Source organism: Calidris pugnax, unplaced genomic scaffold (genome assembly GCF_001431845.1).
Source record: "Calidris pugnax isolate Ruff unplaced genomic scaffold, ASM143184v1 scaffold24, whole genome shotgun sequence".
NCBI classification, from domain to species: Eukaryota; Metazoa; Chordata; class Aves; order Charadriiformes; family Scolopacidae; genus Calidris; species Calidris pugnax.
The window spans coordinates 32,362,037-32,378,828 of NW_015090922.1; the positions used below are offsets into that span (position 1 = coordinate 32,362,037).

General features: G+C 37.7%; 1 protein-coding gene across 1 annotated transcript in view; it reads left to right on the plus strand.

Annotated features, from left to right (window-relative positions):
* PARK2 (parkin RBR E3 ubiquitin protein ligase) overlaps nucleotides 1-16,792 on the plus strand; it is a 622,540-nt gene that overhangs the window by 330,109 nt on the left and 275,639 nt on the right. The window contains exon 9 of the mRNA XM_014950502.1: nucleotides 8,357-8,493. Coding sequence (XP_014805988.1) covers nucleotides 8,357-8,493 — 137 coding nt within the window. The remainder of the gene's footprint in view (nucleotides 1-8,356; nucleotides 8,494-16,792) is intronic.

The window sequence follows — 16,792 nt, forward strand, 5'->3', positions numbered from 1 at the left end:
TGGGTATTTAAATTCCACATTTGTTCCTTTGACAAGGGCCATAACAAAAGGGTCAGAAAAAAAAAATCACAATATGAATGTCTTATGATAATGGTTGTAAGCAGGATAGAAAAATGTCATAAACAAGCCGTTCTCACTGCTAGTATAATTTTCTGATGGACATAGCAAACTATTTTCTTCGGACTATTAAGGGGAATTAACTGCTTTGTACACTTAAAGTCTACCAATTCAGAATGCATTCAAGGAGACTTCCTAGCCCAAGGCTTGTTCTTCTTTCCTGAGTGGAGGTGCTGATGTAGAAGGTGTACTCAGATAACTGCACCTTGACGTTTATGCTAAGGTATTTGCCTTGAGGAGGAAAGGGTAAAATATTATCTGTAAATTATAATGATAGTGAGGAGTTGAAAAAAGTGTTTTTCTATGAAGAAATCTCTTTATTATAACAATAACTTGAGGGTGTTTTTGTTTATAAGATAATAATCATATCTTTGGTTGAGACTGAAGACTCATTTAATGGGAAGTACCCTCAAGTTATTGTTTGAATGAACACATAAATTGAATATTCATATTTGAGAAGAAAGATGAGAAAAAGCATAAGATGTAATATTAAGGTGGTGAAAGATAATTCTCTAGGAACAAATACACTTAACATATCACTTCTACCTCCTGTTCCCTCTTAGATCTTTCTTTCCTCTCCCCCTACCCCCTTTTCTACCTTACCTTGTTTTCCAATCTTTTCTTCTATACATATTAAGAGACTCAGTCTTAAAGTTTGTGCACCAGAGTGTATTTTCAAAGCTAACTGGAAGGGAATAACTGAAATTTCTGAAATTTACACAATGGACACATGCTGTATCCAACAGTCCTAGTCCTGCCTGGAGTCCCAGGGAATGAAGAAGATAATGTGACAGCCTCCCTCAAGATGATATCCAGTATTCTTTCCCTCCTGTGTCTTTCATGGATTTCAGCATCCACAAGAATGAAAATAAAAAGGGGTCATGATTCTGTCTTGTCTTACCTGTTGGGAAACTTATCTTCTATGTAATGTATTTATAGACAACATAATTTTTGCAGGCTATCTCAAAAGGTTTGGTTTTGGGAGTGGAGGTATGAGTCTAAAAATAAGAAAACAGAGGATATTGCAGTAAGCTTTGGTCCCAGAATAATGCTGTTCTACCATAAAACTGCACTATTAAGCTCCCTTAGTTGTTAAAGCAGAGTGGCCACATGGAGATTGCTGTTGCCTGTTGGAGACAGCACATGGTAACCTCTGGACTATGCCCAGGAGCTGTTTTGGACTTTGCTATTTGGAAAGCCTAAAACCATGCCAGGGCTCATTCTAACAATTTAACAGCTTAGACAGTTGCATTCCAGTGGCATAAGAACATTTGCTGACAATGTTAATTTTACTAGCATTGATGTGGGCAGTAAGACTAAATAAGGTTTAAAACCTTGGAAGAAATCAATGGAATCCTCAGCAAACAGTCAGGGGAATAAGAGGCCAGTAGGGTACAAAGGCAGTTTGACTTTTTCTATTTATTCATCTTTAATTACTGAAGGATCACATGGGTCTGCTTGTGTAGGCAGAGTTAGCCCTTCCTTCTCTTGTTGTGAAACTCCCTCATTCCTCTACTTCATCAGTTACCTTGATGATTATATTTTTTCTGAAAACCAAACTAGGCTGATTTCTGACTGTAGGTCTCTAGACTGTCAAAGTCAAGTATCTCTAGTTAGAAAGTTAGCAGCCTGGGAAAGGGAGGCTCTTTGGGCAAAAGGGAGTGTGTGCCTGGTGTGGGCTGCCCACGATGTGCAGTTTTGCCTGTGCTGCTGAGGGCTGGGTGCTGCCTCGGGGGAGAAGAAAGTCAACTCTGAGCCAGCTTAAATCCAGGAAAGAAGCCTTTGCCACCCTTCAGTGGCAACAGGGGAGGCTACAAGTGACATAGGTCAAGAGGTCCAAGAGGTCATTGCATGCAAAAGAGCCAGTATGGAGGAATTGGTTCACAGTAACCTGGTGCTCAGCAAAATATAGAGGTTCTGAGTTAACATTTAAGGAGGTTGCTCTGCCATTCCTAATGTGTTCCTACTGATTATTATGGTCTTACTTCCAAATGCAGTTCATACATCTATAAAATATAGTGAGCCTGATGCCAGGGCAGTCTTTGAGCTCCCAGGGGATTGCTGGGCAGAATAGAGCAGATCCAAGGGTCCCTGAGCTCTGAAGAACCATATCCATGCTCTGTGAAAAGCAAAGACATTTCACACTTAGACTGTGCCATTGGTTGTTCTCATGTTCCCACTGTCAAATGGCATCAGGGCTTGGGTGAAGGCAGTTTGTGAGCTGCTTCCTTAGTTCACGTTTGTCATCTTTTGCTTCCATTACTGAGGTATTTTCCTTTTCTCTCCAGTGGAGCATTAATGAGGTTTTAAAAGCACAAATGAAGGAAAAGGAGCAGGTTCTACTGATCTTCTTTCAAAGCATGACTGATTTATTAGTTATTTGCTGTGCGGGAGAGCACTGTAGACAGCTAGTCTGATAGATTACAGGAAAAGTTTCCTCTCCAGCACAATCTCTGTCCGTTCCTTGATACCGAAAGATTCAGGTGTTAGTGCCAAGGGTGGTCATTGTGTCTGAACACAGAGCCCAGACAAGGCATGTCTGAGTAAGCAAGCATAGCACATATCTAATGCTGGCTACTAATATGAATGTACCAGTACATGTAACATAGAATTCCCTTGCCTGTGTCATCAGGAGGCAGGTGCTGTTGCCTGCCACAGTTATCACAGATTTTACAGGCAGTATTGTGTGTTATTTCATAGCATGAAAAAAACCCCCTAACAACAGAGTTCCCAGCAGCACCGCTGAAAGGGGCGCTTGCCATCATGTGTGCTGATTTTAAGTGTGCCTGTTCTTCCCTCTTGTATTCTGATTTATTACTGTCGGGCTGTTTCTGGGTTCTGGCCTCTTGGCACTGCTTTCCAACAGGAATAAGAAACATGAAAGCACGTTTTAGAGGAAAACATGTAACATAATAGAGGAGAAAGTAGGTCAGCTTTCACTTTTCAATGCCCCTTTAAGTTAACAGCTGTGGGTCAGAATACATTTTTATACAGAAGCACAGCCAGAAAATTTAAGCTCGCACGGTGATGTCTCTTGCTGTTCATAACCTTCACTTTATGACCTTTGATGGGTTATGTGGCAAATGATCAGAGGCACAAACCCAGAACTTTTTTGGTTGTTTCAGTTTTCTGAGAATACTGTATTTATATATACTGTTTTTTTTTAATTGGCACAGTCTATATAAAGATTTATTTTCATCCCTTAAGAAGGGCAAAGCAGGGATATACTTCTTGTGTGTTCCTAAAAGTCCATGAAAGATGGATTCTTGACTGCAAAGTCATACCAGTGAGATTTCTTTCTTAGCACTTTATCATTGTTTCTTTTCTTTTGTAAGGTCTTGATACCCATTTCAAATGCTTACCCTTGTCTAAATATTTAGTGGCCTGCACTGTTACTTACAGGTTGTCTGCAATTGCTAGGTCACTGTTTCTATTTATCTATAATAGCTTATTGCTCATTAACAGGCAGGATTTGTTGCTATACTTTCCTCCAAACTGCCTCATTTCTAAAACAGAAATCACTGTGGTAATTTTTCTATATTTTCTATATTTATATTTTATATAAATACTAGAATCTTTCTAATGGAATTTAGTAATCTACTCTAACTGAAGTACTTGGAAGTATTTTCATGGTAAGAAAACCATGCACTTAAAATGTTATAAACAGGCAATTTTTTCAATAGTTTTGACTAAGACCGTGGACTGTATGCAGTAGACAGGAAAAACAGATGTGTCACCAGAATTAGAAGACTATACTCTTCCTACATACAGTTCTTTGAGGAAGCCATGTGATGGATGAATAATTTGGCCTATTTAGGCATTGTAATTTTGTTCTGCTACAAGTGTAGAGCCAAAATGGATTCAGTGTTGCTCAAGGACAGTATTTCTGTTTAATTACTTTGTTTATTAAGTAGGAGAGTGCTTCTAGTGTCTATGTCACCAAAGTTTATATTTTCCATAATTTCTTTTTTTTTACACATTTGATTCAGCAATTCGTCTTTTCTTGAATGGTGCTTATTGATCTGACCTGTGAGTTAACAAAGATTCATTTTGGAATGGCATAGAGATCCATTTAGAAATGAAATGATTTAATGGTACTTATATAGAAAGCTTTTTGAAGTTCAGGAAGATTGCCAACGTGGAAAAATGTATTAGAAATGCGGAAGTGTGTTATGATAAATATGGCACTGTGATATAGCTGTGTGTATTCAGATTTATTTAAGTGTGTTATGATAAATATGGCACTCATAGGTGGGGTTAAAGGCTGTGATATAGCTGTGTGTATTCAGATTTATTTACTGCACAGAAATGAATCCCAAATGGCTATTTTTGCTTCACTGACTGTAATCACAGCAAGGCAGCCTTATAGACATCTGCTAAGGTTTTTTTTATTATTATTTGGTTAAGATTTTGAGATTGAGGTGAGAAAAATCCAACTGTCACCTAGAAATGACCTCGAGGGGGTTTCGCAGATTTGTCCAACGTGTTTTTCACAGATTTCTACAGGCTTACAAATATTCCTTGGTCCAAAGTGCTTCAGACTGTGGCTACTCATATTTTCTAAAAAGTAATGGACTGATATATGTGGTGTGTTGTTTAACCTTTACTCAGTAAAGCTTTTTTTCAAAATATGAAGGATAAGACCAAGGAGGGGACAAATTGCCCCACATTTTTCTTCAGTAGGTGTTGAAAGATGTACAAGTTAATCCACTGCATGTCTGCAAATAATTCCTTATGCTGAGTAGCCCCTCACATTCATAGCCTTTGGACTCACTCTCAGTACGTTAATAACCGTCATGAGATTTTGGGATATACTAGAACAATTTATTTCCCAGTGGTTTTCTTATCTAAACAAGATCAAATCTCCCTATCTTTATCTAGCCAGTATACTGTTGCAGTCTTGCTGCTTCCCAGTTAGAGAAGGAGGAAGGAGCGTACAGACCAGATAGCGCTTCCAACCGTGCTGTTGTTGTGCCACACAGTTATCCAACAGTAATAGCATGAAGCAGAAACATTTAGGTACTCTTTTCTTTTTCATTTAAGTAAATGCATGCTGATAGAATTCTAATGAAAAGGAATCAGAGCACAGGAGCGAGTGACTTATTATGGAAATTTTCTGTGATGCATCGTAATGTTGGATTTTCAATTTTTAAAAGTGGTTACATTCCTAATTGGCGAACAAAAAGGACCAATTTATCCCTTGCTATGAGAAACATTTTTCTTATATATTATTCTCATGAAGCCTCTAATTCAGCCAAACACATTATGTAAATGGAACCTATGAAATACCTTCTAAAATGTACATCAGATTTACATTACTCGACTGTTATGTTAGATTGAGCAAGGGCCCTTGTTACACTATATGGCAAATTTTTTGACTTTCATAGTGCTCTTTTCTAAAATAAATTGTGTTTGGTTCAAGCAAGGTTTCTATTAATAACCCTTGGGGATATCCTAAGTGAGTATTTACTAGCTTCACCTGGGCATTATGAACATTGTCTATACATCTTCATCTTTACTGATCTCAGGAACAATACTTTTATCTCTATTTTAAACTAGAAGTGCTTTCTTTTGATGCAAAATCTCCAAATGTTGGAATGCAGTGACTGTTCCAGTGCCAAATGAATTTGGATAAATCTGCATTGCATACAGATTGAGTTTGTCAAAGCCTTATGACACAGATACTGTGGGCTGCAGAATTATCAGGCAGTGTAATAGCTGTGAAAGCTAAGCTTTCTGACACACATTCAGACACAGTCAGAACCCAGACTTTTATCTAGTTTGTATGCATTGTTTATGAGTCTGATAGTGTTAAAAAGATAACACATTTGAACATTAATGTTGTTCCTAAAGATGCATTTTAAATGTGTACGTATATGGCTGTGCCCTTTCAGAAGAATATAATTTGATTTTAAAAAAAATTAATATATTAAGAAACAAAATTGATTATCACAAAATAATTTACATTAGTATCTAACTGTAGTAATTCATTTGTATAATGAAGTGCTGTTAGTCTTGGTTTTGTACAAGTTTAGGTGTAAGTCTTAATAATGCCATTTTCATTTCTGACCTGGGATTTTTAAGATGCTCAGCTTTTGATAGCTTTCTCTTGTGGATCTCTGCTCACACGCAAGATATATTGTGTCTTTGAAATGAAGATCAGAGAGGTGTGAATTTAGATCCAGGGAGCTTCCCATGAAACTAAAGATACTCAGGTACTGAAGCACTAAAAATGAGCATTAACACTAAAAGAGAGAGATCCATTAAAGCCATAGGCAGATTTGATTATATGTGCATTTCAGGAAGATTTCTTGAATTTACATTTGATTGGTGAGCCATGGGGACTTTTGCACCTTTGGGACAAAATAACTGCTCCTCTAGCTCTCTATAATGATTTTGGGACCATCCAGAGCTAAAATGATACAGATCAGCTTCTCATTTTGCCTTACAGCTGTCTTTTCAAAATTATTGTTTGTTACATTCAGAACAGCAAGTGGGCAACTAATAAGGATTAGTAATAGGGAGGTTTTATTTAATTCAGTTTTTAAGCTGCTTTATTCAACAAAATCCTTAAAACACAGAGATTATATTTTTGGAGATACCAACACACTGCCATGAATTCTATAGTATGTGCAACTCTAAAGCATATTCTCATGGAAGATTAAATGCTTATATAGAGTATCTGAAATTATTATTGATTACATTTTGGAGCTGTATTCACATATTGAAGGCTTGGTGATTTACTATTTCAGTGGGTTTTCAAAGCATCATCTAGCAGGATTTATAGAAGCTATAGCTGTATTGCTAACTAATGATTTTATCACAAGACTTGCTGTATTTGATGTTGTATTTTAATATCCATCTCCTGGAGTACAGTGAATATATAAGAATTCCTCCTTTTATTTTTAAAAATAAATCTCCTTCATCTTAGTTATTAAAAAAAAAGGAACATTTAACACATTTCTACCTGTGTTTGCTTGCAGATAAAAAAAAGGAGTTAAGTATTTCAGCATTTGAGTGGGAATCTCACTGTTCTTTTCAGCTTAATGCATCTCTATTTTTCCAATTTTGATACTTGAGGTTGGTATCTTTTCTCTCAAGGAGAAAAGATAAGCAAGCAGTATCGTATGACAATTACAGAACACATACACTTTTCAAAGGGGCCACAGTCATTATTTTGGAGTTGACAGTTATGTCCATCAGGAGTTAGCAGAAGTTAGCTTATATTAGAGCAATCTCATTACGTTTGTCACTGTGTTCCTGCAGTGAAGACACATTTCATGTGTATGTAATACTTCCTATCTTACTCATTTTCTCCTTCACCTCCAGTGTGCTGGTCCTGAGCAGGATTTTGGGAGACACTGCCTCTCCTTGCTGCAGCTACTGCTGGAAGTTTTCTGAAGGCAGGCCAGCTCAGGAGTAAAATTGCTGGTCCCTCACTTTTTCCAAGTGATACCTCTCTGCATCTCCACAAGCAGTATCTTGTCAAGCTTGGCATACCCATATTTAATTGTCTCCGTGTAGGTGTCTGCATGTATGGGGGGTAACTGAGCTTCCATAATTGTCCATGAAGATTTAGTCCATACAGAAAATGAAGCCAAGTGGGTGATTTAGCTCACCCTAATGTAGATACCTGGAGGCTGATCAGCTCCAGCCTCCACTAAGTGTATTGGCTATAGGGGGAATTTCTTCTTTAACACGCGTGTAGGTATTTATATATAGCATTGAAGTTTAGTTGGCTTGCTTCCAAATTGATTCCCATACCTCTGACCAGAAGCTGAATTACATTGCTAAGGGAATGCCCTCAATGTAGCATTCCAATGGCTGCCTTTAGAGGCTGAAGGCTCAGGGTGGTCTTCACAAAGTCCTATTTAGCTTTCCTAGCTGGTCACATTTCTATTTAATTCTATCTAACACCATTTGATATTTTACCATCTTACCTCACCTCATACAAAGGATTTCTGTTACTAAAGCACTTTTCTTGCTTTAGGCTCCAGTTTTCAGTAAAGTTTCAACTTTCAGTAGAAACTTATTTCCTTTTCGTCGCATCTGACTAATGGTAGGTACCACCTTTCTTTAAAACTGCTGCAATATGCCAGGCTAAATTCTCGTTTATGTACATAATAATCTTGTGTACTACTAAAGAAAAATTATTATAAAATTAGAAGTTTGAAATAAAGCTTTTTGTGGAGTTCAGTCCATTCCTTGTTTGTCATTTTCACTGTTTTGTTTTTAACAGGAGCCCTGTGCTTGTGTTCCAGTGTGTGCACCGTCACGTCATTTGCCTCGACTGTTTCCACTTGTACTGTGTGACTATGCTGAATGACCGTCAGTTCATCCATGACCCGGAGCTGGGCTATTCCCTCCCTTGCGTAGGTATGTTTCGGCTAATTTTCTTTTTAAGAATTTATATTATTTTGATTTCAGGGCAAGATTTTTTTAATCATCTGTTAGTTTTGAGTATATCTGTGGAATTATACTGTTTTCATAGAAGTTGTTTCATTTCATGGAGAAAATATTTTAATACTGAAGTGGGTCTTGTTGAGCATGTAAACTGGTGAATTAACTGGGTTACAAAGGATGTTTTTTTAAAAAGAAGTGCATACTTTCTTCACATTACTATTTGGTAATCATGAAGGGCTACACTTCTGGTTAAAGAAAAAACACCTTGACCTCCACATTGAATTTCAAATTCAGGAACTTTTTAACTTTCTTGGCCTGTCTTCAAGTACTAATAAAAAAGGACTGCAATAGGAATTTCAAATAGCCTTCCTGTTGATGAAGTTATTGGTACTAATTGTCACCTCATTGAGTGAAATGCAGATCTGCAAATGTAATCTACAACCCTGAGAAGGCTGTAGATTATCTGTTTTACCTGAGTAGGAAACAAAGTTTGACTTAACTAAACAAAGCTTACACTGAATCTGAAAGATGTGTTTTGAGAATTGATTTCATTACACTGGCTCATGAACTGCAAAATTCTTCAAAATTTTGCAGTGAAGAAATAGATTAGAATTTATTTTTTCAGTTGCTAAATTTGCATATGTTGATATATGTTTGTCACAAGTGCTGTGTAGTGGTATGAGAATCATTTTCCAACATATTAGAAGCTGCATAGAAGATGGGTTTGCCTGGTTACCTGAATGGCTGACAAATAAGTTTCAAATCACTAGATGGGAGAAAAATTGACAAAATTTCTTAGGAGAGTGGCATTTACTTAATGAGAGGGTGTGCTTTGCGGATATTGAAAGTACAGTAGTCAGAACCATTTAAAATTACTTATTCTTAATTGCTTCAGGAGCAATCTAGCAGTGGTCATCAGTTCATATTTCATTAGAATTGCTGTTTATGTGCTGGCTTGCCAGGTCTCATTTTCCTTCCCCCAACAGTTTGCTCTGCTGCTGCATTTACACACTGATGTCATACTGCACAAAACACTTTTTAATGTTGTGTGAGAAAACTTGTCATGAGGAGCCTAACAGGAACTTTCTACCTGGTGCTCTTACCTTTACATTACTATAGTACTGTGTGGTCAGTCTGTACTCTCAGCCTCCCTCCTTGCTTCTCCCAAAGTTAATCCATTTTCTCCACCCACACAAATTAATTAGCTTCTTGAGATGAATCCACCCCTTTCCACCCCATTTATCAGTTCTCTTCCCTGTTCTCCTGTTGGCTCCTTAGGTTAATGAGTTATCCCAGTGGGGCAGCATGCCACTTGTCTTTCTCCTCTCTTGTGGGCCTCCCTGCAGCCATGGCGAGTGTCACAGTGCTTCCTCCAGTTCAGGCTGCTGTATTAAACTGGTGGCCCTCCCACCTCTGCCGTCTGAAAACCCTTTGCTAGTCATGCTGCACAAAACTTGTACTGGGATTTTTCTGTGTGTCTTGCGACTCTAGTTTTTCTGTGTAGAAGTTTTATTCTGTGTGTTGAACACTATTGGAATTGAGCGGTAGAAGCAGAGAAGGGATGGGATGAGGAGAAAACGCAAGAAGACAGAGCTGAAGTGCTCAAAGATATAATTTCAGTCTTTGAGAGGTGAGAAGGGCCTAAGAAAGGAAGACCTTAAAGATTGTACAAAGGAGGACTGTACTTCTGCTATTCAAATGAGATAGGGTTCTGTTGTGAATGAAAAAGCAGCTATTGCTGCCATTCTAGACTCAGCTGTGTTGTACTTAAAGTGTTAAAATACCTAAATGTGGAAATGCTAAAATACTGCTAATCTTATTCAGAGTTTCAGAACTCCTCAAATTGGAAAGTTAGTTTCATAATACTATACATTAAAGTAGTACTACAAGTAGTAGTAATAGTAATAATAATACAATTGCAATAAATTTTCTCTCTGTTGTCCAGTTAGGAAGAATGTTTCTTGGAAAAATCCCTGCAGGGGTGCTGCCCTGTGCCAGTGAAGTGCATAGTTTAGGCACAGCTCAGTGCAGTGCTTTGCAGTACAGAGATTCTTGACCGAGAGCCGAATCGTGATGCTGAAGGGAAGGACGTATAGTTGTGTCCATATAGGACATAGGTCAGACTCTTTGCCACTTCTGTCAGGCTGCTGAAGACAAATACTAGTTCAGGAGCTGTGCTGGTATCTCTGCACAGAGGTGTGTGGTGCTGTCTAGGCATACCTGCGTGCTCAGAGCCAGCCAGCCTGGCTGTCTCTAAGAAGCACTGACTTTATACTGTGCTGGTGAGCTTTGAGTTGGTGAGGTTCTCAATCACAGTCTCTGAGTATTTGTGGTTTTAAATAATATTCCATATGCACCTAAAATTGATTGCTACCTCTGGCAGTTCTCCTTGTTGTGTTATCAGTTCTGTATCAATAAAAGCATTTGTAAGCATTATCTTTCAGATTGCTTTGTAGGATGAAGAATCTTATCAGTGCAGTTGTAACTTCACTGGTTCAATTCTGCAGCTACCTGAACCTGACTTTCTGGTATGCAAGAGATTTACTGGTTTCTAGAATTAGCTTACATTTTAGTTCAGAACTGGTGACTACTTTTTGTCCTTTGAGAAAGTCATGAGGTGAGTTGCATCATGCTCGTGAAGAAGAAGAATGCCTGAGTTGCCTTCTCTCTTACTGTTCAGCTACAAAGAAATTTAGCCTCCTTCATAGCTATGGATCCAGCACCTTTCATCAGCGATGACTTCAATTAAGAAGCATTCAGAAAAGTATCATGTGATTTTCTTATCCACTTATCATGGCATTCCAACTGAATAGTATAAGATTGTATTTTTGCGATCTACAGTTCAGAATCTTCATTTTTGCAACTGCAATTTGCAGTTGTATTTACATGTGAGGATGATAAAGAACTCTTTGACACAACTTTCTCTAATTACCTCAGTGAAGCCTAAAATTATTTCTCCTTGACTGGAATGAATACCATGGGACATGCCAAGAAAAGACTTTTCTGTGGCAATGTTTGTTTAATAAGTGTTATCTCTAACAGAGCATGTCTCAAAGCAAAATATATTGCATCTGAGCTTTATTGAAAGGTTAGATGTTGATTTGAGCCTGCTTCTAAAAGGAATACAAAACAAAGTTGTATTTAGTGTAATGAGATTTATGTTATGGTAGGTGAGCAGGTTGCAGAGACAGATCAAAACAGTCTGTATTAATACATGTATTTTTAAACATCACAGACTTATACTGAAGTAGTATTTATGGTGTCTTGAACAGAAAATGCTAGCGTTCCAAGTTTGGATTTGGTAAAAATTATTTTGCTTTTCCATTTTCAAGTATTTCCTTAAAAACTAGTCCATTTCTTCAAGGCATATGTGCACACATTGCCCTAGAACTGTACAGGAGGGTTTGGTTTTGTAATTAAGCGTATTTAAATTGTTTGCACTTCCAATTAGTTCTGTTCATTCTAGTGTTTTTCAAAATAGAGATAACATAATGAACATAGCCTGCAGTTTCCATTAACATTTGACTCACTGTTCCCGATTTTTATCAAGGGAATGTACCAATATAGCAAGTTTTTTATATCTTCTATTGGATCAATCTAGAGGTGAAAGCACCAGACACACAAAGAATAAAAATAAACAGCAGCTGCTACAGCAAAGGGTCACTGTGACAGACAAGATCAGTGTTATCACATGTGTATGATAACTTGAGCTGGAAAGGATCTAGGGATTTCACATAAACAGTGTTTCTCAAGTAGGTTTAATTTTTGCTTCCTGGCACAGATATACCAGAAGATGCATTTTGTTATTGTATTCAGGTATTTTGTGCGGTTACATCCTTGTTTTCTTTTGACTTCTGTTAAGTGGCCTAATTAAGCAGGAGATGATAGGTGTTTGGAAGAAGGTTATCATCTCAGCTGATGAGCTATCATAGATCACCTTGATAATGCCATAGCTTCACTTTGCTCCAACACCAAATGTGTCATTGCTGTGATTTTTGGAAGAGCAACATCAATTCCTTAGCATTTAGCTGCTAATCTAGTGCCAGGCAGAGCTACTCCAGCTGAGAACAGGCAGCGCTGAGGACCAGAGCTCTGCGCACGGTAACTGGTGCATTGACAGGATTAGCTGTTCAGAGCAGTGTGGCAGCAGCCCCCTCCTTCAAACCCACTGTATCAGCTCAGAGCAAGGACTTATAGAGAGGAGCTGGCTGGATTTCATTGGTCATTAAAATAAAAAAGTAAACATTACAGATTATACTCTCTCTGCCCTTGTTAAATGGCAACAAAAATCTATCCCATCTCTCTGTATGGTGTCTTGTATTAATGAGGCTTCATGCATAGAAATTTCCATGAATGGTGACCTCCAAGTATCTTTGAAATAATTAATAAGGTGCTTAGAGGGACAGATTTGCATATGCATGAAAGATCATTTATGGTTATTTAGTTACTGTGCAGGGCAAAGAATCTCATAGCATTACCTCAAAGCAGGAATTGTATACAAATATACAGTGTATTACTCCATTTAAACACTACTCTTTCTATGAACACCGCTTCATTTTTAAAATAGCATTACAGCACTATGGGTCTTGGTCCACAGGGTAAAATAAACTTTCACAGATCTTTGGTAGAAGAAAAGTTGGTGAAGCCAAGGAAAGGCAAGGTTTTACACTGCTGTAGGCACTTTGCAAAAATGTCTTTGCATCAGTTTATTTCTTACAAGTAATCATATGCATGATGTATTTTAAAGGAATCCAGATAAAAAACGCAGTTCTCCTGATGACTGTAAAGCACTATTGTATCTGCAAGTAATCTGATTTTACCACACAGATAATATAAATAAATAAGTGAAATTACCATCAGTTTGTGTATGGAACTGCTAATAAAAAGGACTAAAGCTTTAAAGTATAATAAAGTACCTTAAGAGCCATGTTCCATTGCAAGAAACCTTCTGGGGAATGATTGAGGACGCATATGTATTAAGATTAATTTTTTTATACCCGTTACATGCTATTTGTATAATAGCAGTATGTTCTTACTCCTATGGAGGATGTCATTGCAGTGGTGAATCTCTGAATCATCTTTCAAAATCCTAGTACTCAAAAAGAAAACGGGAGAATAAATAGGTAGCCTAAGCAAAGTTTGCAAATCAAAGGAAGGAGGGAAACTGCATTTGATTTGATCACTCCAAAGAGTGTGTTTGAATCTTTTCTGTTACAGAAAAAATCTCCATTATATTTAGGAAGGTGTTTGTGTGCAAGGGGCTTTTAAAGTGGAGGTTAGTGAAAGCAGATCTATGAACAGAGCCTTCTCAAGAATGTAATGAGGATGCAGAGGTAGTTTAGTGGGGCCTAAAATGGAAGAGAGCACCAGTTGATACAAGAAAAAAGATTTACCTGGTGTGAAGACTCAATACGTCAGCAGTTTCTGAAATCTGTGTTTGCCAATAACCCTTCTTAAAAATATTCGAGGTAACTTAGGAAATCAGAAAATGCAGGAAATGGCAGTGTATTATTAGAGGAACAAAATAAAAGGGATTCAAGGCACACACATTTGCAGTTTTAAGAAGTTCTTCAAAATGCTCCTTAAGTTTAATATTTAGAGGGCATTATGTTCTTGACAGCTATAAACTTTTTCTAATTTCTTGTTGGTATGAAATATCTGAGTGTACAGAGGCAGGTGTAGGAGGCTGGAGAAATGCTTTTTATTTTTTGTGTATTGTACATCTTAGAAGAGGTTTTTTCCACTCTGAGGAATTAATAAACAAGCAATTACAGTTTTCAGAGAATTTGCAGTGACAGTTCTATTGCAGTTTTCTTTTTCCAGCATTGCCCATGACAGGGAAAATGCAGATATACAATCATGTTTTTTCCTGTTCTTAAAGGGATCTAAGAGCATCTTTTGGAAGAGCATTTGGCAATGACTGATTTTTTTTTTCCTTTTTCCTGGACTCTTTCTATCATTAATTTACCATGGCTGAACCCTACTGTCTAGTCTAAAGAGGGGTTGCATGCCCAGTAAGCTGCTTCTTTTTATTATCCCCAAGGGGAAGCTGGTTACTCCTTCAGCAGAGGGAACGCAAGGACTGCGGTGGTGAAGGGTGTTACAGAGGAGGAAACCCTTTTCTTATCAATCCTGAAAAGTTCTTCTTAAAAAGCAGATTATCCAGGCTAGTAGACACATGCACTGGTTTGATGAAAGTGAACCTTAGATCATTTCCCTTTTTAGGATGTCAGATGGTTCAGTCTACTCATTAGTTCTGATCGTATCTTTCCTGTGTATTATGGGCAGAATAAGTATTAGGGATTATTTCCCTTCTTCATATTCATACCGTTACTGTTACTATTACTATCCTATTTATAGTGTTTATACATACTATTACCATTACTATTTTATTATGCACATTATGGTAGTTTCAGCATACTCCATTGACATTGCTGTATATATTTCTTAGTAAGAGGCAACGTCCATCCCTTTGGGCTTACTATTTGTGTAGTTAAAACATGGGATGAGAAGCAGAGGCAAGAAATCACATAGAGGTTACACAAGAGATCACTGACACTTTATGCTGGAACCCAGGTGCAGTCAGTTTCATTACATTGCTTTTCCAATGAGCATATTGCTTCTTTTTCACTCCTAAAGTGTTTTAGAAGTAGATTCCTCTAATTTCCCTCTTTTTAACTTTCGGTCAATATGTGAGTAATGACTTTTTTCTATAAGACTGTATGTACGCTGAACAAGTGGCAGAGCTCTGTGCAGTCCCTGGAGGAGACAGCCTTGTTGACAAAAGATCGTTCACTTCCACTATTATTTCTTAAAATTGCTGGAAGCTTCTCAGAGAATAGAGCTAGACTGCTTTCTACCCTGGTCTAGTAGGTGCGGCTAACCTGACTTCATTCAAGTGATTACAAGTATATTGTAACCAGACTTTGACAGAGAAGGGAACCAAAAGCATATAGATAAACCCGATTTTTGCTCTCAAGAGTTACTTGAATTTGCAGCAGTTTCCTGAGGAACTTTTTATGGTTTTCCTTATTCTCCCTTCACCGTGGGCATAAAATAAACATGAACCAACAGTGGATCAAGTGGTTTTTTGTGTTCCTTTACTAGCATAGGCACATGAGGCTGGCTCAAAGGACATAGTTAGAAGTCACAACAGCGCCTTCATTTCCATTTTTAGTGTTGACCGAAGTTCGAGCAGCTATGTCTGGGGTTTGTTCCCTCAAGTCTTTGCTCGGTTTCTGTAGCAGCAGATTGCCAACTCCGTATCTAAACAACCTCAAAATCTGTAGAACAAACAGAGGTTGATCCCATGGTATATTTGAGGCAGGCATTGGATTATTCTCTGGGAACAACTACAGGGAAATCATACTATGTGATCCTCACAAAAATCTGCCTTGCCATAATTAAATTCAGCATGAGATGTCTTACAGTAGGTGTTTTGCTCCATTATCTCTGACTAGTTCTTCTGTTGCAATATATTTCTTTTGTAATTGCATGGAGATGACAGTGACGTTGGGCTTACTCTGGCTAGTAATAATGAAGGACAGGAGATAATGAAAAAATCTTGTTTAGAAATTAATTGGCTTTAAGAGCAACTAGGAATGAACTTTCAAAGGAAACTTCTTGTCCTATAAAATAAGATGTCCAGCATTAAAGTAAAATAGACATACTGAAACAGTGGCAAAAGTGGGGAGGCAGAGGGGGTGTCTATCTGTCTTTCATCATTTCTACGTCCAGCTGAAGTGGAGGTGAATTTTTGTCTCAACTGAAGTCAGTGAAAGCTGTGACTTTGTCTTTGGAAATGAAAGGTATTCATTCTGACTGAGACCGCTTATGCCCATGTTGCTTTATCTTATAATAATCACTTGCTGTGGGTTTAGGGTTGGCAAGTCACTTTTAAGATGCCATCCGATTGAGAAAAATCATTGCCTGCATGAACAATGAAATCAAGTGATAGATTCTTGGTAGTCATCAACTTTGCTCTCAAATGCTTGAAAAGTTTTTAATTCAAGCTGTTTTCTAATTCATCTCCTAGAAGTGCTGTTATAGCAAGTACGATTTTGACTGTATTTCCTTGAAGTCTGTCTTCTCCAGAAAAACATATTTTTTAAGAAATAAGGATCAGCTTCTGAACAAGAAACTTTTGTGTTCATTCATGGCTGCAGATTCACTTTGAATCACTGCTAGATTCAGTTGTCTCTGGATGGTGCTTAGAAGTTCTGGATGACCTTGCTTGGTGCTCCCATTCTTGTCTGTGGGCAGTTAGTGAGGA